General features: G+C 40.7%; 1 protein-coding gene across 2 annotated transcripts; it reads right to left on the reverse strand.

Annotated features, from left to right (window-relative positions):
• Positions 1–35: 35 nt before the first annotated feature.
• Positions 36–22,729, reverse strand: LOC121950289 (1-phosphatidylinositol 4,5-bisphosphate phosphodiesterase zeta-1-like). 2 transcript variants are annotated; one of them, XM_088080441.1, is made up of 11 exons: positions 22,540–22,729; positions 19,929–20,130; positions 16,287–16,431; positions 15,826–15,978; positions 13,260–13,451; positions 12,214–12,370; positions 11,104–11,220; positions 7,798–7,970; positions 4,748–4,874; positions 452–601; positions 36–199 (listed from the first exon to the last, which is right to left on the reverse strand). In XM_088080441.1, the coding sequence occupies exons 1-11, from the start codon at positions 22,727–22,729 to the stop codon at positions 117–119; spliced, it is 1,689 nt and encodes a 562-aa protein (XP_087936567.1). In that variant the 3' UTR covers positions 36–116. The 2 variants fall into 2 exon arrangements, with proteins under 2 accessions (XP_087936567.1, XP_087936566.1); XM_088080440.1 differs by having other exon boundaries at positions 7,798–7,972; positions 11,061–11,220.
• Positions 22,730–23,009: the final 280 nt, after the last annotated feature.

The following is a 23,009-nucleotide window of genomic DNA, read 5'->3' on the forward strand; positions in this document are numbered from 1 at the left end:
TTTTGATTTATTTATATATTTTTATTGTTGTTGTTGTTGCTGCATCAGCCATGCTTCTCTATCTGTTGGCGAGGTGTGAGTGTGTGTGAGAGAGAGTCTGATATGCAGAGCTGTTTTTAGGAATACCAAACAAAGACGAAGAGGGAGGCTGGATCCAGGCTGCATCCGTCTCGGGACCGGAGAGGCACCCAGCGGTAGCCTGGAGGTGGAGAAGGAAGGGGGGCGTCAAAAGAAATGTATGTATAGCTGCTAAATACATGAGCATGCTGTGGATACGTAGAATCAATTCTGTAAAAACTCAAGCACAGAGCAGAGAATGACCTCCAGTAATGCTGACAGTGTCAGTGAAGGGAAATACAATGATGGTCTCACAATGTCACCTGATATAATTTAGCTCTTTGTCCAACTCCCAACCCCCCACCTCCTCTCGCTCTCTCTGTCTGTGGCTCACCTTTCTTCAGGCTGGTGAAGGGCAGCGTGTACTGGCCCACAAAATCACTGCTGAGGAGGCCCGTCTGATCTCGGGTGCAGAAGCGGATGAGGCAGAGCTCAGGGACGCTAATAGTGAAGTTCATGTCAGCATCCCATCGAGGACTCAGAGCTGAAATGGTAATTAGAATGAACCAGTTCATTAGTATTAATAAGCATCGATATGTTCAGTTAAAGCCACTGTAATCAATATTTTTAAAGCCATTAGTGTCTTTGAAAGGTCCTGTAGACTCAACAGTAAACTGTATTTCTCTATAGTTACATTAAGCACCTTTAACTCTTTGTTTTGGGTGTATGGCCCACAACTGTGCTGTTTTGGTTCACTCTCACTGCTTTCATAGTGTTGTTCTTCGGCCACTTCAGGAAGCTGTTTTCAGTTTAAAAAGCTGTAAATATCCACTGTGAAGGACTAACTGAGCACCAAACTTCTAACAGACACAGTTAGCAACTAGCTGGTGAACATAGAGGCCAGATATCTTAAGAGTCAGGAGTTCTCGCCTCCAAAAAATGGATGTCTGCAAGAAGCTTGTAAACAATGTGTGTATATGCTCTGATTTGCAGAAAAAAAAGAAAGAAAAAATATGTAGAAAAGAATGAATGGGGGAGACACTTTCCCTGGCCTAATATCTTGCGGTCTCATTGGCTTTAGATCATCGCTGCTGTCATTCCCTGTCAAAACAAATTTCACAGGATGTGAACTTGTGTACAGGTCAAGATACCTGCTAGATATCTCCCAGCGTTTGTGACACATGGGTTCAATCTCTTAAATCGCATCTTTGAAAATTCACACATAGCGATAGTGGGTGTGAGCGCCATTTTGTCACTGATTTGGGGTATTTGTCGGCCATCTCCCCAAGTGTGGTAGAAATTCAGCATTAAGGGTGATAATGTGTTAGTGTGTCTCTGCTGCCCTTAAGTGGCTAAAATCTGTTATTACACTTTTAAAATAATATACAAAGTTACATTATTATAAAGTCAAAACTGACACAGGTTAAAAACCTTTCTGCTAAAACTTTCAGAAGTGATACCCCAAGATGTCACTGATGAGTCTCTCATGCAATCACAACCTATGCTTTTGTGTAGTCATTACTCTAAAGTCAAGAGACCTCTTACAGCACACAGGGAGTTATGATCAACAGTAAGAGATCAACAGAGAGAAAAACTCAGTCAGTCCACAGCCATGCTTGCGCCTATGTATGTGAGGCGGTACTTGATGTTTTTAGCCATATGCTAACATGCAGATGTTAATGATGTTTCGTGTTTACCATGGGGTTGATGGTAATGTCATTAGATTTGCTGGTATTTGAATTTAAATTCAGACCTGCTGATGGCGCCATCCTGAATGTCTACAAATTAGTATGGCCCAAAGTGTTAAGCTGACTGATGACCTACATTGTCATCTATAGAATAAGTAAATGATTATCAGAACCACAATAGTATCCAGATCATGATAGCCATAAATGCCAAGTGTTATTTGGGTGCACTTTTCTTGAGAGCACACCTAGATAACTAATGAGTCATCTGCCCTGCAGTTCTCAATCCATTTCAGATTTAAAACAATTTTCTCATGTTCCACTGTTTCATCTAAGTCCAAATTAATTTGCATTCACTAGTGACCTTATCTGTTTCATAGTGTGAAATGATTTTATGATTTATGCCCATGCATAAAATCTGGGCGCCCTCCAGGACTCGTACTATCTCTCCTTCCTTCTCTGCCTCTTTGTCTCATCTCCACAGCAGTAGCAACACAGTGTTGTATCCCATCAGTGTCGCCTTGATATTATGTTCATTTTCATGGCACCATGTTTTTAAAGCTCCAAGCCAAATGCGACGAACTGTATGTTCTGTGGTGAAAACCAGCTGGAATGAAGTCTGTCAAAAACCTCGACAGCTGCAGGAAAAACTTCCACACTTGAAACTGTGATGACAGTTTCAGGCAGTGAGTTTCAATTATTTTCAAATTCATCATTATAAACAATAATAAACTGTCCTTAGTCATTGTTATTGTCAGTGAAATGACACCATGGTACTTCTGAACACAGAAAAATCTGTATGTTTGAGGATCAAACTGATGCTTTAAATCACTGTAACATTTCATCCTGTATGCAGTGACTGTCAGCTCCGTGTTTCCACTCATCGCTATGGTGCATGACAGACTTCCCTTCAAAGGAAATCCACCTCTACATTTGAAGAAACTCATCAGCACGTTTCTGCTCAGAAGCCCAACAGCAGCTTAATGGGAAATAGATTTAAAAAGGAGGAAAAGAAAAGCCCTAACCGAAAACATAAAATATTGCTGCCATAGAAATCCAGAATCCAGTTTAGGCGGTTTCCATGTTTTCACTTGAAGGTTTATATTCCCCCACAGTATGCAGGCAGGTCCTCAGATGTAATTTGTATTTTTATTTAGCTGTTGGTCAGGCCAACATTTCTGTCCTACATGGCTGGATTGCCGTGAGATTTTGTTTAGGTGTTGATTGTTTCCGGAGGATGAATATACTGATTTGGGTGATTTTCTGATCTTTGCTCTTGTGCCACCATAAGGTTGGAGTTTATGGTTTTCATTGAAATATTTCAACAATTTTTGGATGGATTATGATTAAAATACATTCAGACATATATTTTTCTCCTCAGAATTGTGACAATCTAGCACAATGATCTGGTCAAATTTTGATTTCTCCTGATTTCCAGATAACTACCAAACTAATAACAATCTGTTATCTCACATTTAAAAAAACATGTAGTTTTTTTAAGTACTAATTACCAATTGTTAGTATGCTAATATACTTAAGCTGACATGGTAAACATTATATCTGCTTTATGTTAGTATGTTAGCATTGTCATTTTGAGCATATTAGTGTGCCAATACTAAGCATGAAGCTTAAAACACTGCTGTGTTTAAGTATAGCCTCATAGAGCTGCAAACATGACTGTAAATTCTGTTTTTTTCCTGTGTTTTCTATTCTTTCTCTTAAATGTTGATTTATTTAAGTCATTTTTCTGTAACGTTTAGCTGTTCTCACAACGGTGCCTTTTTTATTGCAAGGAACTGACAGAGTCACAATGTCCAAATTCAGAAAACTACTTTCATTTTCTGATAAGAACCAAAATGTCACTCTTAAAGGCACTCTGTAAGACATTTAGAGCATCAATATAGCAGCAAAAAACTATTTGCTATGTAAAGATAAAGTTGTGTGATGTCATCCTGAGCAGAGAAATAAGTCCCATCCCCTGTGTTTGTGTGTGAGTTTGCGTGTGTGTGAGTTTGTGTGTGTGTGTCTTATATTCCAAACTTCTCTGTTCCTTGATGTTGTAGATGGTCCGGCTGTGCATGCATACTAGTCAGTGCACGTAAGTCGTTGTGGGTGTGTAACCCACTGTGTAGCTTATCGCCAGACTTACACTTGGAAAGAGACGTCTGTAGGTCCGTAGATACAATTATTTTTAGCGCCAGAACCCCTGTGAAATGATTTGTTTCACTATGGGGATTTAATCCATTTAGTCCGATAAGATTTGGAAAGTTTAGAAGAGCAGCAAGACGGGGAGCCCAGTAGCTCACCTGGTAGAGCAGACGCCCCATGTACAGAGGCTGTGTGTGCTCACTGCAGCAGCTGTGGGTTTGACGCCAACCTGCAGCCTTTTGCTGCATGTCATCCCCTCTCTCTCCTTCTTTCATGCTTAAGCTGTCCTATCTCTAATAAAGGCAAAAGCCAAAAATAATCTTTTAATAAAAAAGAGAGCAGCAAGATTAAATCATTGTAACCCCATTCAACTTAGCGGAGCACTAAACCAGAAGTCAGCCATCCTGCCTGTGGAAGTCAGCTGCTCAGCTGCACTCTGCCGCCTAGTTGCTCTGTCTAATCTAGTTGCTCTGTTGGCCCCATAATGTGGCAGATCTGGGTAATTTCATACCATGGATACAGAGATTTTTTGGCTTAATGTGCTATTGATCAACATTCATAAGAATAAACTGGGCCCCGTCTACAATGCTGTGTTCATGTTAGTTAATACATCCATGATTAGCGACGTTAGCTGCAAACAGCCAGCTCAGCAACTTCCATGCTGTGAACCGTGTGCTCTGAATCATAAATATACTCCAAATATCCTATAGTATACTACTTTCTAGAAAACTGACATTTAAACACTGCTGACAAAATACAGCTTGCATTGATAAAAGTAAAGCCAAGTCTGACAAGCTGAGCCAGTCGAGCTGTGTCTGTGACATGTCCCACATGCAGTTAATTTTGCAGTTACTCACAGTTGTTTTTGACAGTGTGTGTGTTTTTTCTGCGTGAGTCAGAGGCAATCCCATGAATATCCACTCTGACAAAGGGGTCCAGGGCTTTGCCACTCCTGGGGGTGGGTAGGTTTGACCCGCTGATCACCTGTAGATAAACACACAGACATGCAGTGTGCATGGTCACATAGGGAGTGCATGAGAATGTAATTGATACCAGGGATAAACATTGAATCTAAAAGAGAAGAGTTAGCGAGAGAGCCAGTAAGCATGGAGAAAAGAAGTGAGGGGGAGAGGGCTGTAATTACACTTGTCTGGAGAGAGGGAGGCTTATCTGCAGTCCTCTCACACTGAGCCTTCCTTTCCCCGGCTCTGATCAAAGACAAACCTGCATGTACTTATCACGACATGCCCGGCTTGGCACTGATGGAGCTTTACAGTGTCCGGCCCAAAATCACAGTCCCTTTCCTCTCCTTAAGTCATGCTACAAAACCCCGCTGCATTATGCTCATTCACATCACAATAGTCCATTCTTGTGAGCATAAAGATAACAGTTTGGAGTTATCATTTCATTAAGATGTTCTATTGAAAAACAGACCACTGCTTGTACTAAATTTGTCAGTTTTATGCTAAATAGACTCATGAGAGCTCAGGGGAAAATATTGTTTTCCTAAGCAGATGAATAATTTGCTGTTTAAAGAGTGAAAACTCGACCCTGCCTAAGTTATACAACCGCATGCTACTCATGACTGTGATTTCCACTGAGTTGAGAGCTGAGTCAAGATTGCAGGATTTTTCCCCGAAGTGAGAAAATAATACAGAATGATGATGTGAATAAATATAAAGGTAGGGGTTCTCCCAGGGCATCCAAAAACGGAGCGCACCACATTTATATTTTATGCACTGTGCTCGGAAGGTGTACAGTGTGTGTACGTGTGTGCATATTCCTTTAGAAGACATTGTTTGATGTGCCTCTGTTTAACTTGTGAGAGTCTATGTGTCCTCATGAGCTGTTGTCTGATGATGGAAATAAATCCTGATCAAACAAAAGCAAAAGCAAGAAGTATTGTAGTTGTACTGTGATAGGACTTTAGAGCAACACATTTGACAGGTGTAACAGGTCAACATAGTTACCAGAAAAAAATGTTTGCATTGTGCATTTCCACAAACCAAGGATATGTTGCATCTGTACATTATCATACATTAGAACATTGACTTCAAAACGCTGTAGTTAACATGTGGTTAGGTTAAAGTGTAAAACCACTTCATGTTTTGGCTTAAAAGCACCAGCAGGAAACACAGTGCTGTCCTGGTTAAAAACAACCACTTTATGTGGCACTATCCCAGCAGGAAATGCAGCTGTCTCAGTAAAATAATAATAAAAAATGAAAAATAAAACACTGCTTTGGGACACCCAGTGGCTCATCTAGTAGAGCAGGGGCAGGTTCGATTCCAACCCACAGCCTTTGCTGCATGTAGCCCCCTCCTCTCTACCCCTTTTACTCTCCAGCAGTCCTAAAAAATAAAGGCAAAAAACCTTCTGCTTTTTGTTGTGCTATCCCTGCAGAAAATGCAGCAATGTCTCTATTAAAAAAAAACAAATGATTTATGTGGCACTATCCCTGGTAGAAATATGTTAACGGGTCACTAAAACGAGTTTGATGACAAAAAAGGCGCTGTAAACAAAGCAATGATTTGCTAAAAAACAACCAGTTGTTGGTCTTGCACAGTGGTCTGCAGGGATGTGTAGGATGCTATACACCCAGGGGCGTGCGTGTCTAGGGAGTGGCCCCTGAAGTCTGACCGTCCACTCTATTATAATTGGCTATCTGCCCAGTCAGTTTTAACGTTGTTTGACAAGTAAATTATTTTTCGTTTATCTGTACAATTCACTCTTAAACAAGAGGGCAGTAATGTGCCAGAAAAGTAGGTATGTGTAGTCGAGACAAAAAATGTTAAATGAAAGCTACATATGCCGACGCATGTGCCCACAGCAGCACTTGTACTTCATGACACCCCTGTATAAGTCAGTGCCCCTCTTGGGCCACCATAGTTAAAAAAAAAAAAAGTCTGGACACACCACTACATACACTATACCCTCCATCCCCTGATGACAAAGTCAGCTGGTAACTACACCACTTTAGAAATATAGATATGATACATATGAAAGGTACAAATGTAACATGTCTGTGATGTGCAGAAACAAAATGCCTACAAATTCTTTGGAAACATGGCTAATCAGCTATAATACTGACAGAGCTCAATCGAGTGAGCAAATAGTCCAAAATTGACAACTGGGTCGATTTGAAAAAATGTAACACAGGCTGATTAGTAGTTTAAAAGTCAGCTATTGTATTTGGGTGAACCCACCCTTTAAAAGGAATTTCATCATAATTCAAACCCCTTACAACACTGATGACAGCAGAGTGAGTGTGATGTTCCCTCGTCTACCAACTCCTCTGCAGTACGTCTGTACGAGTCCCATGTGACCTCGGGCAATTCCACATATTGTCTTTGCAGTACAAAGCCTCAGATATCTCTGAGTGCCACCATTATGTTTTACATTAGAGCAAACTGTTGTATCGCTGTAATTGGACTTTGAAGAGTTAGTGTGTGACAGTCATCCTGATGGCACACTAAAGAGATGTGACTGGATGTGACTGTTACAGCTTCATTCATCTTTTGTTATGGGGCTTAGATACAGTACAAGCGCTGCCAGCGCAGTCCTCCTGACATGCTTGAAATAATGGGAAAAGGAATGATTTATTAATTGGACTCTGGGTCTAATTGCATTAGATCACTCTTCTCTCTCCTTTACTTTCTGAGGGAGATAATCCCATTAAACGGAGACACTCTCAGGGAGATTTACATCATTGTTGGTTCACAGCTTCCTGCAGGAAAGCATTTCTCTGGAGGCTAAGAGTAAGACGAGCCCCACTACACAATCTCAACATCGTGCAAAGCATAGACAAACATATGCATGCACATAAAGCACACACACAGTCCTGTAACATTACACCTTGATCCATAAATCCACCCTGAGTGGATTATTCAGCTCTCCACAGCTGTACCTTGAGCAGCAGGTGGGTGGGTTTGAGGCCGTGCTGGCTGCAGCCGGGATCAAAGCTCCTCTGACTGGACGTGAGCACCGCTGGCTTCAGGACGTATCCACAGCCCCCGTTGTCCTGGAAACGGCCATCATTAAGGTCCATAGCCAAGCCCAGAGACTGGAAATTGAGAGCCACTGCAAAACAACATGGGACACTGTTTTTAACAATGAAAAGGAGGAACCACAGAGCAGTGGCAAAAAAAAATGATAGGAAGAAAATTGAGATTGCCTAAAGCTTGTTAAAATGAAACGAGCAGCGTGAGATGATCTCCTTCATACCTTCTGTTTTCTCTTGTTCATTCTGCAGGAAGGAGCTAAATTATAGAGTGACTTGAAATGTTTCCTCAACATTAGCGTACATTGCATCAGGGACACATTCAAAGTCACCAATTGTGCAATAGGTGCATCTGTAGTGGGCTGTCTGCAGTGCAAAGCTCTGTATTGGCATGTGTGCTGCATTTAACATGACACATTTCAGACGTGACTAGACTGCCAGATACAGTAGAGATGGGGGGAAATTGATTAAGCATTGTTGCAATATTTTTTTTTGTGGCAATATCAGATGGCAATATATCACATTTTTACAGAGACACTTTGCATTTTTTTATTGAATACATTATTAATGATGCAAATACAAATTAAACTATCTTGTAACCTACTAGAATAATAACTTCAGTTGCTTTTTCAGTTCACTAAATGTGTTTTCTGCAATAAAAATGAAGTAAAGTGAGATGAACAGACTGAAAACTTGTTAGAAAATACAGATGTTAATGAAGATGTCCTTTGGGGACACGATTTGTTTTTTTTTTTAAAAAAAAAAGAAAGATTTAAAAAAATATAAAATATGTAGCATGTTAATTATTTTATTGCAATACTTAGCATATCACAACATGTTTAAAATTGCAATAATACTGTATCATGTCGTAAGAACTGCAATAATAACGTATAATGGGGCCTTTTGGTGATTCCTACCCTTAGAAAAGAGCAGATGTAGTCCTGCTGACAGGTTTGAGCTTTATCTCTACTGTGTTGGATAAATGATGCTTAAACGTATCTTGAATTATGTCCTAACTAACACACTCGGATACATCATTCTTCATCTTTTTTATATATGCATGTTACAGGGTCCCAGTGAACGCTCTGCTCATCTCACGGTAATTGATCCATCCAAGCTGCTGCTTTGTGCTGCAGTCTCCTTCAACTGTTGAAAGTGCCGATCACAATCTGCACAGTTGACAGTCTGCTCGGCGATCAGCAGGGCGTCATGTCAGAGTCAGTGGCTGACCGACTGAGCGAAGGGGACGGATGAGGAGGACGCGTGAAGACAGGAGAAGTGACAGGTGCACATGCCAAGATGGTGCCAGACAGATCAGGGTGGTGACTTTAACACACTGCCAGAGTGTGTGAGAATGAAAAGTTTTTGAATTATTTTTTAAGTATAGTTACTCTCAGGAGCACAGGTATGTGATATGGAGTCAAGCCCAATGCTCATGCTTCACTTTAAAGGAATGATAACGAAAAGAAAAAACTATGCTGTGACCTAGACCGGGGTGTAATTTAAAGAGAGAAAAAACACATTTAGAGGGGGAAGCCAATCAATTTAGAAAAAGTGTGATAAGGGCCAGGAGAGGACTTGCTCGGGGGAAAACACAGATGAGGTGGTCAGGCTGCGGACTGGAATAAAATGTTCTTTTCATTGCTAATCGACAGGACACTTGGCCCGGTTGTTCCCTTTGAAGTTTGACAGTCTGAGTTTTTCTCTGTTTCAAAAGCTTGTCATGGATTGTGGTGGTTGTTCAGTGTGTCTTGAGAACTTTTTGATTTCAGTTGAAACTGCTGACACAAAGGAATCAAAGAAATTATCCTTTCATGTCTTTTCTTGAATCCATGTTTTCAGGGTTTTATTCTCGTCCAAAATAGAAACATAACTGGCACCAAAGTAATACTAACGCAAGGGAAATTTTGTTACCTTTATTTTCTATTAATCCTTTTTTCATTTTGATTTAAATCTAAATAAATGAAAAACCATGCAGCTCAGGTTAATTGATGACTCTAAATTGCCCTTAGGTGTGACTGTGAGTGTGTATGGTTGTTCGTCTATATGTGTCGGCCCTGCGATAGTCTGGCGAACTGTCCAGGGTGTACCCCGCCTTCCGCCCGATGACAGCTGGGATTGGCTCCAGCCCCCCCGTGACCCTTATGAGGACAAGCGGTTACAGAAAATGACTGACTGACTAAATGAAAAAGCTAATAATTAAATGCGTTTAATGATGGTTAGATTTATGCACCTTTGAGTAGAGCACTTCCATGACTCCATAACTGCATATTAGATAACACTACATGTGCTGAGTGTAATCAACACGTTCTCGTCCCATCTCGTCACATGGTGCCTCTTTGTCAGTGACCTCCCACGTCTATACTTAGGACGTCCTTCTGCGTCAGCTGTTTAGAGGCACATAGTAAGGTGTAAAAAAAACAAACCTCACTTTCACATGGAAGTAAATGCCGGACTCCCACATGTCAGTTTGGCACTAGCCTCATACGCCAAAAGCACTGACAGAGTGTACATATTTGACGAGTTCAGAAAGAGAACGGACTGGCTAACCATAACTTCCAGGAAAAGGCTAAGACAGTGACTTCTTACAAAACACATCAAACATGTTAAAAAATATTGGTGACTAATGGTGAGTTAGACTGTTTTTCACCATTTCTATGATTTTTTGGACCTAAAAGCCTCCATGATGACGCACTGACAAACAAAACCTCTCGCCCGCTATATAAAAAGTAAAATAAGGGCACATAGCATCGCAGTGGCTGGTCTACGACTCTGCGCTTTCAGCAGACTCGCCCTCCGTGTCTCAGAGCAGAGTACTGCTCATTTTTTTCACAATTTTGAAACCTCATTTTATATACCTGATTTTTTTTCGTCATTCAGATTTGGCTGAACACACTTTTTGTGATGTAACAAACTTGGAAAGCATATTTATTTCTGTTCTAATCAGACTTTCATTTTTTGAGTTTAGTAATTTGTGAAGGTTCAACAAAAGATGTGAAAATCAGCATCGTTTGCCAAGTTTGAAATTAATTTTGGATTCCTGTGCCTAAATGTGTGTGTGTGTGTGTGCATGTGTGTGTGTGTGTGTGTGTGTGTGTGTGTGTGTGTTTGTTTGTGAGTGCATGTGTAATGCATTTGGGCATATGAATAATCTTTTACTGCATACTCTATGTTTGCACGCAGGCAGGCATAAACTCGCCCTCTCCGACTCACCGAGCTGCGAGCCGATGTTCCAAAACTCCTGAGGGTTGTAGTTGGAAGAAGACGTCCTGGAGCCTGCTGGGTAAATCCTGCTGAGGAACTTCTGGTTGTGCTGAACAAAGTCAGCACCTGAGTAAGAGGACACACAACACTCACATGTCCAACGTCTCCTCTGACACACACATTACATGAGAAACTCCACTGATTCAGAGATGTCTTTCCTATGATTTGTGATGCAGTGATCCGAAATATATAATTTTTCCAGTTAGTCATGATGACAGATCAAAGCTCTTAACATTACAGACATTATTTCTCTCTGTTTTATTAAAGTTGCTTTCATTCAAAATATTTGGACTGAAATAGGATACTGTAAGTGGGAGACACAATAATTTATAATTTAATTATAATTTTGGCTTTATGTCAAATGGAAATTTTTAGAGATCAGGTTTTAAAGCCTGTTTAATTACCTTCATTCTGGGTAGACTTAAAAAAGGCTCACAGCTTCAGTCTGTGTGTGATCGTCTGTATAGTTTCCCGGCGGGGCTTGAGAATGACAGCAGACTACAGGATTTTTACAGCTCCACACAGCCGAGACTGCTCGTGGTCCCTGCCAGCCAAACCAGCTCATAATGTAGCTGCGTGTCTGGAAAGTGTCACTTCTCCTCGGCAGGAGCAGATTTCATTTCTCTACATCACTCTGTTTCTCTAATATACTGCCGCACAGCAGCGCGATGACAGTTTTAACTGATTATCAGTAGATACGAACCTCTGTGGGCTCTTTCCACTTCACCAACAGTGAGAGTGTGAGGCACGTTTTCTGAGCTTGTGCTGTTGTGCTTTATTCCCCATAAAGTACTCCCCTACGTCGTATATGTCATGTTCAATATGCTTTCGCTATTATGGAAGTTTATGGCGCCAGACGTTATTGCATTTCTCGTCCAAGGAGGACCTACAGAGACTTCTCCTTTGAGCTCAGTGTGACTATAAATCACATGAATTTGCTGGGCTCATCAGAATTAAATTTTGTAATATTTGCAATTAATTATTCTCATTCTTTATTGCTTGAGAGTTAGGCATTCCTTTTTTCTTCTCGCAGTCTCAATTCAATCAGTAAGATTTTACCTGAGGCTTTAGCCAGCTTGCGAGCCTTCTTCTCTGCCATTGATGTGTTCTCATAGTGGTTCTGATTGTCTCTGGAATGACTGAAGCTGATGAACTTGACAGACCTGGTGTATATAACCAGGTCAGATAACGCCTCTGCCACCGCCACCTTCTTCTTCTGCTCAAAACATTTCAGGTAGAGAGGAAGACAAACCAAAGACAGCTTTCATCAAATTGCAGCAAACGGTGCTGAATTTTTAAAAGCATAAAAGTGTAAAGCTTTACTTGTATCATCCTATTTTTCAGTATACATCCAACTATATCTGTGCAGTATACACCCTTAGAAATAAAAGTGCTAACTAGAGCCATATAGGGTTCTTTGAGAACCCTCTTTTGGGTCCTGGTTGAACCTTTTATTTATAAAGGTTCCATGTGGAACACTGTTAAGAGTGTAGAACCCACCATAAATGATTATACACTACCATTTGTGAGAGGTTCTACCCAGAACCCTTTATGAACAATTCAAAAGAGAACCCCTCCATGGTAAATGTTCCACCCAGATCCCTCTTCGACCTTCTAAGGGTCCTAACAAGAACCCACCCTGGGTGTTCTGTGGAATACCGCTTTATAGTCAAAGGGTTTCATCTAGAGGCCACTCGGGGGATTCTATGGAGAACCCTCTTACATACCAAGGGTTTTGATCTAAAATCCACCTAAGGGTTCTACTGCGCACCTTTTTAGATACCAAGGGTTTCATCTAGAACCCACCCAGAGTTTCTATTTTTCATTTTTCAAGGGTTTTATCTAGAACCCAAGCAGGAGGTTCTACCAAGAACCCTCTCACCTATGCTTTCAAAAATCCTTGAGGATCTCTTTCTTCCAAAAAGTGTTCTTTTCCAAACAATAGATAGTAGCCAGTCTTACAAAGAAGCCTTGGAGAATCCTTTCTTCAAAAAAGGGTTCTTGATAGGCAAATGGTTCTGGGAAGAACCTCAGCTCTTTAGGAACCCTTATTTCTACGAGTGTACAAACAGTCTATAATCTGTTCTTAAATCTAAATGACTTACTTTCATCTTTGGCCCTGCCTTTCTGGGAGACCAGAACCTTGCTTTGGTTTGTTGTTCTTCGTCCTCCTCATCATCCTCCTCCTCATCCTCACCCTCATCTACACTGTCCTCCGCCTCAGTCCCTGCTGCGCCCTCTGTCTTAACGTGAGGCCTCAGCTTTTTATTCTTGATGAGGATCTTATACTTCAGGTCCTGCCGTCCCCACAAATACACATACAGTATGAATTCACATGTGAACAAATGCATAGGCACCTTAACCATCCCCTGCGCCTGCAGTCAGCCCGCACTAATAAAACCGTCACACGGTCGCATCAGTCAAACAAACTCTGAATCGTCCCTGTTCCTGCGTCCTCAAACACAGGAAACAAACATCAAAACATTTTCTTTGCACAGACCACCCCCTCTCTGATTTGTCAAAAAGATGCTGTTCTTCAAAGAGTCACTCAGTAGCCACATCCACATCAGTACTTACACACAGCCCAGTTTGGTGGGATAAAGAAGCAGGAAGCAGCAGGTGTACTGAATCACTGAATCACACATATGCTGCTACATTTCACCGCCCTGGCTCCAAATCTGTTATTACTCTGTGGGGCTCTTTATGCAGATGAGTGGCAATATGTTCAAAGTAAAAAAAAACAACATTATGGTCTGGACTTGGAAGCAGCTCTGTGGTAAGCCACACGACAGGAAGTCACCCTGTCAGCTTCACTGTATGCACAAGAGAAATATGCAAAGTAATTACAGATCAGCCAACATTAACAAATCGTAAGAGACCATATAGTTTGAAAATGACAAGCTTCAGAGCTTCCTTGAACACTGCGCTCTTTCATTTTTCATCGCTGTTACACAAAATGATACAGTCTGGAGAGCAACAACAGAGGCTCTGCTTATACTGATGTAATTCAGGATATCATGTTGCCCCTGTTTACAGTAAAAATAGTATAAAGTAGAGCAATAACTAATCTAAAAGAACAGTTTGTAGGATTTAGTGTCATCTAATGGTGAGGATTGCAGATTGCAACCCGCTGAAGGTTTCCTTCAGTGTTGGTTGATTGCTTTTACCAGGAGCAGAAGTATCCGCAGAGCTCTCGTTTTCCAAAACAAATAGACCGGGGCCCGTTGACATGCCTCATCTTTAACCGCCTCAACATTGAAAACAATTGATTTCAGTGCACAAATACACAGCACGTGTACGGACACTAAAAACTGCAAAAACACTGAAAAAAACAGCTCCATGTTACAAATAAGTGATAATCCTACACAGTTCAGTTCATCACAGGCAGGTCGCTAAACCAGCACCTGCAAATGTACGCTCACATATTGTCTGACCAAGACGTTCAGATGGTTTTCAGCAGAAGCTGAATAATGCACAGACATCACCAAAATAAACAGACCTGGTGATTTAAACCAGTACAAAACAAAAACAAAAGAGCATGCAGTTTCAAGTTACAAATCAGTGTTTCTCCAAAGCTGCTAGTCATGAGGGGGCTGCTAAATACGGTGGCCAACACAAAAATGCAAATCGCCCTATCTAGAGCCAGTGTTTTGTACGTTCTAGGCCACTGTAAAAACATAGCAGTGTGACATGGTGACTCTGTAAACCAGCTTAGACATAAAGAGCTCATTCTAAGGTGACAAAAACATGTCATTTTCAGGTTATTATACACTCAAAGAACACTTGTTGTGCTGTGTACTTCCAGTATATCCTCCTAAATCCTACACACTGGACCTGTAAAGCCTCTGATCTAAGTAGTCAGAGTGGCTATATGGAAATGAACACATCTGGGAATAACAACTCAGTTACACTTTCATTATTGGATGGTATTTTGGGTGTGAAGCTGCATGAATGTAGCACATGAACACTGATTCAGTGTTCAAGTCGCTGGGGGGTTAATAGTCAAGATGAAACCATTAGTGGTGAGGCTCCTATCTAAGCCCTTACTTCATGAGTCATAAAGATAAAGAAGGTACAGAGGGAAGAAAATCTTGTATGCACAGTCAAGATAAAACACAACTCTTCTCTTGCAGTAAATTCCAGAGCAGCAGAAGTCCAGAGAGACAGCACACATTCATCCACTCTCAGAAGAAAAAAAACCCCTTCATCCTCCTCATCATATTCAATAGACGGGAGCGACTATGCCGGCATCATTCAGGCCAGCCGCTGAGTCGTGGGTTGAGGCAGGCGCTTTTACTGGAAAAGTCAGAACTCAAACAGGGTGCTCTAAATGAGCAATCAGCTCAAGTGCCTCAGAAATGCCTGAGATGGACAGTTCTCAGGATCAGCTGCTTCACATTTGATTTTGAGAATTTCTGAGAGATTAAAGGGGCTTGCAAATGCAGATGTCCATTTAACCCCTAGTCCCAGCGGAGGAGAGAAGCACAGGGAAGTCTCAGAATGACTAATGAGGCCCTCCATGATGACCAAAAGGGCTCATTTTCTCCTTGTTTTGCCTCTGTGTGACTGGCGATGAGGATTTATACATACAAACACTATCATGCTTCTGCTTGCACCAGCAACATTAAACACAGATTCTGCTTCTGATATTCTCTCTTTTCTGAGTCTCACATTAGGGCTTGGAAGGTCTCCAGTGGTTGGGTGATCCAAGGCAGTTCTCAGTAGTTTTTCCCCCAGGATAGAGATGAGATACTGGGCCATGACCTCCTGCTGCTCCTGGGAGCAATGATTTTCCAATGACAGGATCACCGGGTAAGCAGACACCTGTCAAGAAATAATCACATAAAAAAAAAAAAAACCACATGACTCAAATTCTATTTCCAACAATTAGCATCAACCTGGATGTACTGCTCTCTCTGCAGGCTCTAAATTCTCCCGACACATCACAGAGAATGGCCCGAATCAAAGACAACTTGCAAGCAAAGCATTACGATCAGAGATGCTATTAATTAGAGCAAATGCAGCTAAGTAGGGACTCCTGGAGGCTACAGAGGTGGGAGTGAGCACGGAGTCAAATGCCTGGGACACCACTCTGGGAAATGTAAGTCATGCAACATACTATAAGCTGTTACCTCGAAGGCGTGTTGCTCCACAGTGGTGATGACGTCCTTAAAGAGTATCTTGGTGGTCAGGGTGTAGCCATGGTAGACTACAGGCTCCATATCTGGCCCATCCCAGCAGTCAATCTCCAGACAGCGACAGCCTTTCCTCAAAGCGCTGAGCCACACAAACACACACACATAAAAACAAGTACAGTAGACACATGCACACACACTGAGCTGCGGCATAGTTATGATGAGCACTTCTAATGCACTGTGTGAGAAATTAGAAGTGAAGCATTGAGGCATAAGCTGAGCTATTTTCTCTCCACGCACAAATTCAAGACATCATAACCACACGCATACATTTGATGAATTACTGCAGGTCATATATAATGTATACACATGTGAATAATGTATAGAAAACATTGCATGCTGATAATTTATTCTAGCAGCTGCTTTACCCAAGTGGATCTGATCCTCAAGAGGTTACATTTCCATTTCTGCGCTTTCTTATATGTAAAAAAAAAGGTCAGGTTTATGTGTCTTGGTGTTGCGTTCTGTTGGTGATATGACTTTCACAACAGAGATGGAGCAATGATACATTTTCTCGCAACCCTGACGCAAAGTTATATCACCTTTTTACTCCTGACATTTTAACACTGGAATGGTTCTGCTTGTTTTAAAAATCAGCCTCTTCTCTCGGTTTATTACACATGCACTGCGCATGCATCTGCTACGCATGTTTTTCACTTTCACTATAGTTCTCAGCTATGTTTTTACTCTTTGGTCACAGAGTGTTAAGTAATGATTGTCTTGCTCTAAGTTGTGCATTTCTACGGAAGCCCTAAGCGTACGTGTTTTTTTTTTTTTTTTTACAAGCCGTTTTCTCGATATAACGAGATATTATCTCGTTGTAACGAGATATTATCTCGTTATCTCGAGAAAACGGAGTTTGTTTTCCTGAGATATTATCTCGTTATCTCGAGAAAACGAACTTTGTTTTCCCGAGATATTAAGTCGTTATCTCGAGAAAACAAACTTTGTTTTTTTTTTGTTTTTTTTTTAACTTTATTGAATGAACGTCAGAAGAAGAAGTGGCAGGTGGATGATGTGACAGCAGGTGCCGTGCGGTGTTCAGCGCGGACCAATGTGCAAGGAAAGATGATTATTACAGGAACACATCACCCAAATTCATCAGTAATCATAACTAGACTATTATACTGTTGCTCCGGTGCTTTTTGGTATGTGCAGGGGCGAGAACCTGCACGCATTGGTCCGCGCTGAACACCGCACGGCACCTGCTGTCACATCATCCACCCGCCACTTCTTCTTCTGACATTCATTCAATAAAGTTTAAAAAAACAAACCAAAAAACAAAGTTCGTTTTCTCGAGATAACGACTTAATATCTCGGGAAAACAAAGTTCGTTTTCTCAAGATAACGAGATAATATCTCAGGAAAACAAACTCCGTTTTCTCGAGATAACGAGATAATATCTTGTTATAACGAGATAATATCTCGTTATATCGAGAAAACGGCTTGTAAAAAAAAAAACACGTCCGCTTAGGGCTTCTGTACATTGCAGAATTTCTTTGTGAAAACATTGCTGGCATCATATCGTAACTCACACTGTGTTTGCCTTCTGCATTTCAGAGAAAAAAGACTACTGGATGATCTACAGCATGACATCTGGTAGGGTCATTTTTTCTAGTTCACTTTTTTAGCATTCTTTTTTGGCTGTTTTGCTATCTTTTTTTCTTTTTTTATGATTTATTCATTAATATTTATATATATATTTGTTAAACCATACAGCTGACTGTGGAGAGCAGCAGCATGCAGAGAATTGTTTTAGGGAATGTAACAACAACAGAGTCGGTACAAGAGAAGGTGCAAAATGAGTTTGTTTTCATTCTGACAGAGATAATAAGTGTAATTAGAGCTGGTAGCACAAGATACAGTGTGTTAATTTGTGACTTTTAAAGCCCCGATCAGACAGAGCGTGTTTTAGCACCTACGGTATCTTTTAGAAATTGTTTTCAATGAGTGCATGGACGTGGACATGAATAATTAGTTTACTATTGGGTTTTTGGAATATCCCAACACCATACTCTGTTTATGAGATATGCATAATGCTAGCTGGAGTCCTCTCAAAGACACTGGGATGTATAAGCGGAAGGTGAATAATCCAGTTCCTCTGTGATCTCTACTCTGTTTTGTGTTAACATCAACTCACTTTCATCGTCGCCCTAAAAGACAAGCTAAAGACATATCTGAATAAACTGTAGCCTTAACTAATTTCTATCATTGATCATCCTTAAAAAAAAAGCCTTGACCCGACCATCATCCACGCAAAGCTCCTGGACCAGCTGCTGGTACTCCCTTTCACTTCTCATGTACCCACACGGATCTCTGTTTCTCTGAGTCCGGTCCCCAAGGGCCCTCCACTAGTCTATTTTTCATGAACATTTTATGGTACAGATCTGTGAGATTACTAACTGCACCAAAATAATGGTTAAGCTAAGGATGATTCACTGATTGCTGAGCAACAATTATGTTAACAAAGAGCTATCTGCAAAATGCATTTTGTCTGATCAGGGCCTAAACGTGCTGGTAGGTGTATTCTTTGTTTCTTTTAGTCTTTATGCTAAGCTAGGCTAACACTAGCTCTGACTCTAGCTCCTTCCTTCACACACAGACATGAAAGTGGTGTCAATCTTTTCATCCAGCTCTCAAAAAGAGAGCAAGTGAGTAACAGTACTTTACCATTTTTTCCTGCCAGAACACAATTAGACAATAATGTCACTGTAAGTGTGTACCGTCTTTTATTTCCATAAATACACAGTCAAGTTCCCAGTTTTCCTAGTTCCAAAGTGTTTTTACAGCTGAAACCTTTTGATCATAAACAACAAAAAGTTTGGGTGAAAAATTATGCAATGTAATTGCATCTTCGCATTTTACCATCCTTTGTTGGTTCCTTGTTTCACAACATTTAGACCATTTTATTTTATCTGATTCTTCCTGCCACACGTAAAGTAAAAAGCCACCTTCTATTCCTGCCACTTTGTTCTCCTCTCTATATGATTTCTTCATTATCTAAGTAAACCAGAGCTTCCAGGCCACTGGTTTGGAGGGCTCTCCTCCACCAGCCGGCCAGGGCACTCAGCACTTTCACAGAGACCATAAATACAGCACTTCTGCTGCCATCAGCCCCTTTTGTAATCGCCTCCATTGTCCAATAAAGGGACCACAGCAATTTCAGTGTGCTTCAGCACCACATGAGTGGGTCAATGAAATGAGAGAGTCCTAATATCACACATGTAGGTCTGGAGGAGAGACTTTAGAGAGAAGGTAATGGTGTATTGAGGGGTGTTTTAGATCTGTATCAGAGTGAAATGGAGTCAAATGGAGTTGAAATTGGTCTTATCAGTTGTTTTGGCTGACATTTAACAGCAGATGAGATATAAAGGATTCAGCAGATTGATGATGGCTAATTTGCAAGTGAAATTTAACCTATGTCTGTACAAGTATATACACTGTATGTGGTTACAGAAGTAAAAACATCATTTTGATGAGTCATGCAGGGAATTTTTCTCTGGCAGCGGAGGTGGTTTTCTGAAGTGCTGCATCATGACGAAGAACACAATCTTTACTGTATTCACTGTACTCCCTTACCAAACATAGGCATCCAGGTTACTCTTTCCCACCAGCTGGTCTCCAGTCAGGTAGGTGTTGTGTGATGAGGAGATGAAGTAATTGGTGAGAGGCTGGTCCATGTTTTGGTAAACAGACATGTGGGCCTGGTCAAATACGCAGCAGTCTTTGGACTCCATGTAGCGCAGGAATCCTTCAAATGTCATGGACCTATTTTCTCTGGCTGGAAGAGGAGGGAAGAGCAGAATGTGGCTGTCAAGTCAAATTCAGCATCAACTCTTTTATTAAATGCAAAAAATAAAAAGAGGGCTACAGTAGCCAGCTCAAGCAAAAGAGGGTGTTAAAACATTTTTTTTTTATGAGATGAATACCAAGACTAATTCTGCGCTTCAAATATACTTAATATATGTTTTCTTATTACTTGAAATTTTTGCATTACGGACTGAGACTGACATATTAGCAAGAGGGTCAAAGGTCAAGGTGTAATGTTGATGAAGTAGTATATTCCAACTGTATGCATCCTTCATGCAACATATTTTGTTTGGGATAGCTGCAGTATGTACTGAAATTAAAAAGAAAAATATGAACACAGCATAAGATTCAAGCAAGTGGCTCTGTGAGACTGCATTTAGCTAAATGCTAATGTCACATTCTGTTTTCAACAGAATAATGCTCTCCATGTTAGCATGCTAACAGTTGCTATTTGACACTTAATACAAAGCACAGCTGAGGCTGTTCAGAATGTCATGAATATTGCCGGTATTTGGTCATAAATCGACCTGGTGATGGTGCCAAGGGACTGTACTTTATTTATCAGAGGAGGCGGGTGGCCAGGGTGTGACTTTCTTTTTGTACATATCGACCCTTCCCGAAGCAACAAATATTTTTCTTGAGCCTCCTTGAGTAACTGAGGGAAAATTAATCACCCTCCCTCCCCCGTATTCACGGGAAATGTTGATGCATTGAGCAAATACCATGGAATTTAGTTATCACCCTAAAATAACCCCAACTAAATTCTTTAGCAATCCTGCTTTAAAATGATACGTTGAAGTACCATAAGATTTTTTTAAATTCTACAATGTTTTTTTGTTTTTACAGTCCCTGGCTATAATAGATGGTGTGATTATGAAAACATGACATCTAAGCACACCAACGGGATCAAAATACAACCATTTAAAGTTGTATATCCCTCACCTAAGCCAAAATAAAAAACACAAGTCCCTCCCCAGTGCTTAAAAAAATATTTGACATATCTCCCCTATTTTGCACCATCTGCTTCTCCCTCATAAATAACAAAAAGCCCCTAAGTGAAAAGTCAGAGGATCAGAAGTCATTGGAATTGATCCTTTGGGCACCATAAATGCCTGTAGCCTATAATATGTGATAGCAATCCATCCAGCAGTTGTTTATACAACTATTTAGTAAGAACAGCTGAGTTGCTATTTTTGCCTATTAATGGATTAGTTGCAGTAAAAAAAGTGATGTCTTCTTTCAGACTAGTGGAAAGAAAACATCCAAAATACACAATTACATTTCTGTCCCGCAATTGTGCATATTTAATAATATATCATTTGCATATTTAGACACAACATTTCAGAAAACTTATAAGAAAAAAAGAATAATAGAATACTGCCTCAATGTAACTAATCAACTGGGCATGTTTCATGGTTTCTATTAGGCTGGTTAAAATCTTAATTTTTTTTAAATGGAAAACTACAACTCCCGAGGAACATTACTGCAAGGAACATCCAATCACTGATCTTAAAGTGGGTCTTTTCCATGGCTTGTCATAGCAGAAAAGCACAGGTGTAACTGATAACATTGAAAACAGCTGCATTCCATTTAGCTGAACTACAGGGCCCCAACGTGCATGTAGGCTCACTGTCCTGGCTTAATGGGATAGTTAATGGATCTGAGCCATCGTTAGCAAAATTTGTTTCACCTGTGCCCTTTCTACTATGACAAGTCAAAATTTCTATTGTGGACAAAGCGCCAGAGCTGCTAAAGGTAGGCTAAACCTGGAGAGTTGTAGACCTGCTTTTATGACTAGTTTACTGTCAGATTCTGAAATTTCAGATGAGTTAAGCAAGTATGGTGCAATTTAGAAAAAAGTCTTTCTCTGTATTTAAGCAATATTTCCCAAGATAAGTATACAGTGGTCTATGCCATAGAATTATATTACAGGAGGAGGAGGTAGAAAAGCTAAAGACTGCTCATGAAAAACCACTTTCTTACTCAAAGACTGGACCATGGAGTGGAGGAACTGAGGGTTTCTGCTGCAGCACAGACTAGTTGTTGTTTTCCCTGTTTTGCTGTTTGTGATGTAGTGAATTAGCCAGCAGTACACTGAGCTCCAGACAACATCTGGTCTACTAGTCTACTGACGTGCCTGACTCTTTAATTTTCCTTCTGTCATTTCACCCCTGTGCCTCTGGGCTTACAGCAAATCACTTTGTCAGCCTGGCACCACTGGAGCTTAAGCCTTGACTTCTGTTTTAACTAAATTAGCATCATTACGTGGCAAACCCTTAGTCCAAAAAGAGTAGAATTTTTTTTTATTGCTTTTTTTTTTTTACCCACGGTAATGAGCAGCAAGCAGCCTGACATGGAACACAGCTCTCCCTTCACTAACCTGTCTCCTCAATCTCATATCTATCAATCAAACTCTCTGCCGTCTCTTCATTGGCTGTGAGCTCCATCTGCTCCTTGTGGAGGAACCTGAGGAGGGCGCAGGCAGGCAGAGTCGTCTGGCCTAAGGCACAGCATTGGTACAGATGGTGGATTTCAGCTCTCCTGGAGGAGGGGGGCTTTCCTTTCTTCATCTTGCCCTGCACACAATCATTACAGCCTCTTGATTCCTTGTTGTCGAGCCTGGGAAGTTATTTTTAAGTTGTGAAACTTCCAACTTTTATGAAATCAGCATGCAATTCTGAGAAGAGTATGTGGCTACTAATAATTTATTAAATGCTTGTGTTTGTCTGCAAGCGTGAATATGTGAATAAGTGTTGAATTTAGGTGCCTTTAAAGCATAATACGTCAGATTGTTCTTTACAGCTTGTAGATCTTTCAAACAGTTGTGTTTCAAAGGTGCAACACATCACT

Source organism: Plectropomus leopardus, chromosome 7 (genome assembly GCF_026936395.1).
Source record: "Plectropomus leopardus strain MGB_pleo_1.0 chromosome 7, ASM2693639v1, whole genome shotgun sequence".
Taxonomy (NCBI): domain Eukaryota; kingdom Metazoa; phylum Chordata; class Actinopteri; order Perciformes; family Serranidae; genus Plectropomus; species Plectropomus leopardus.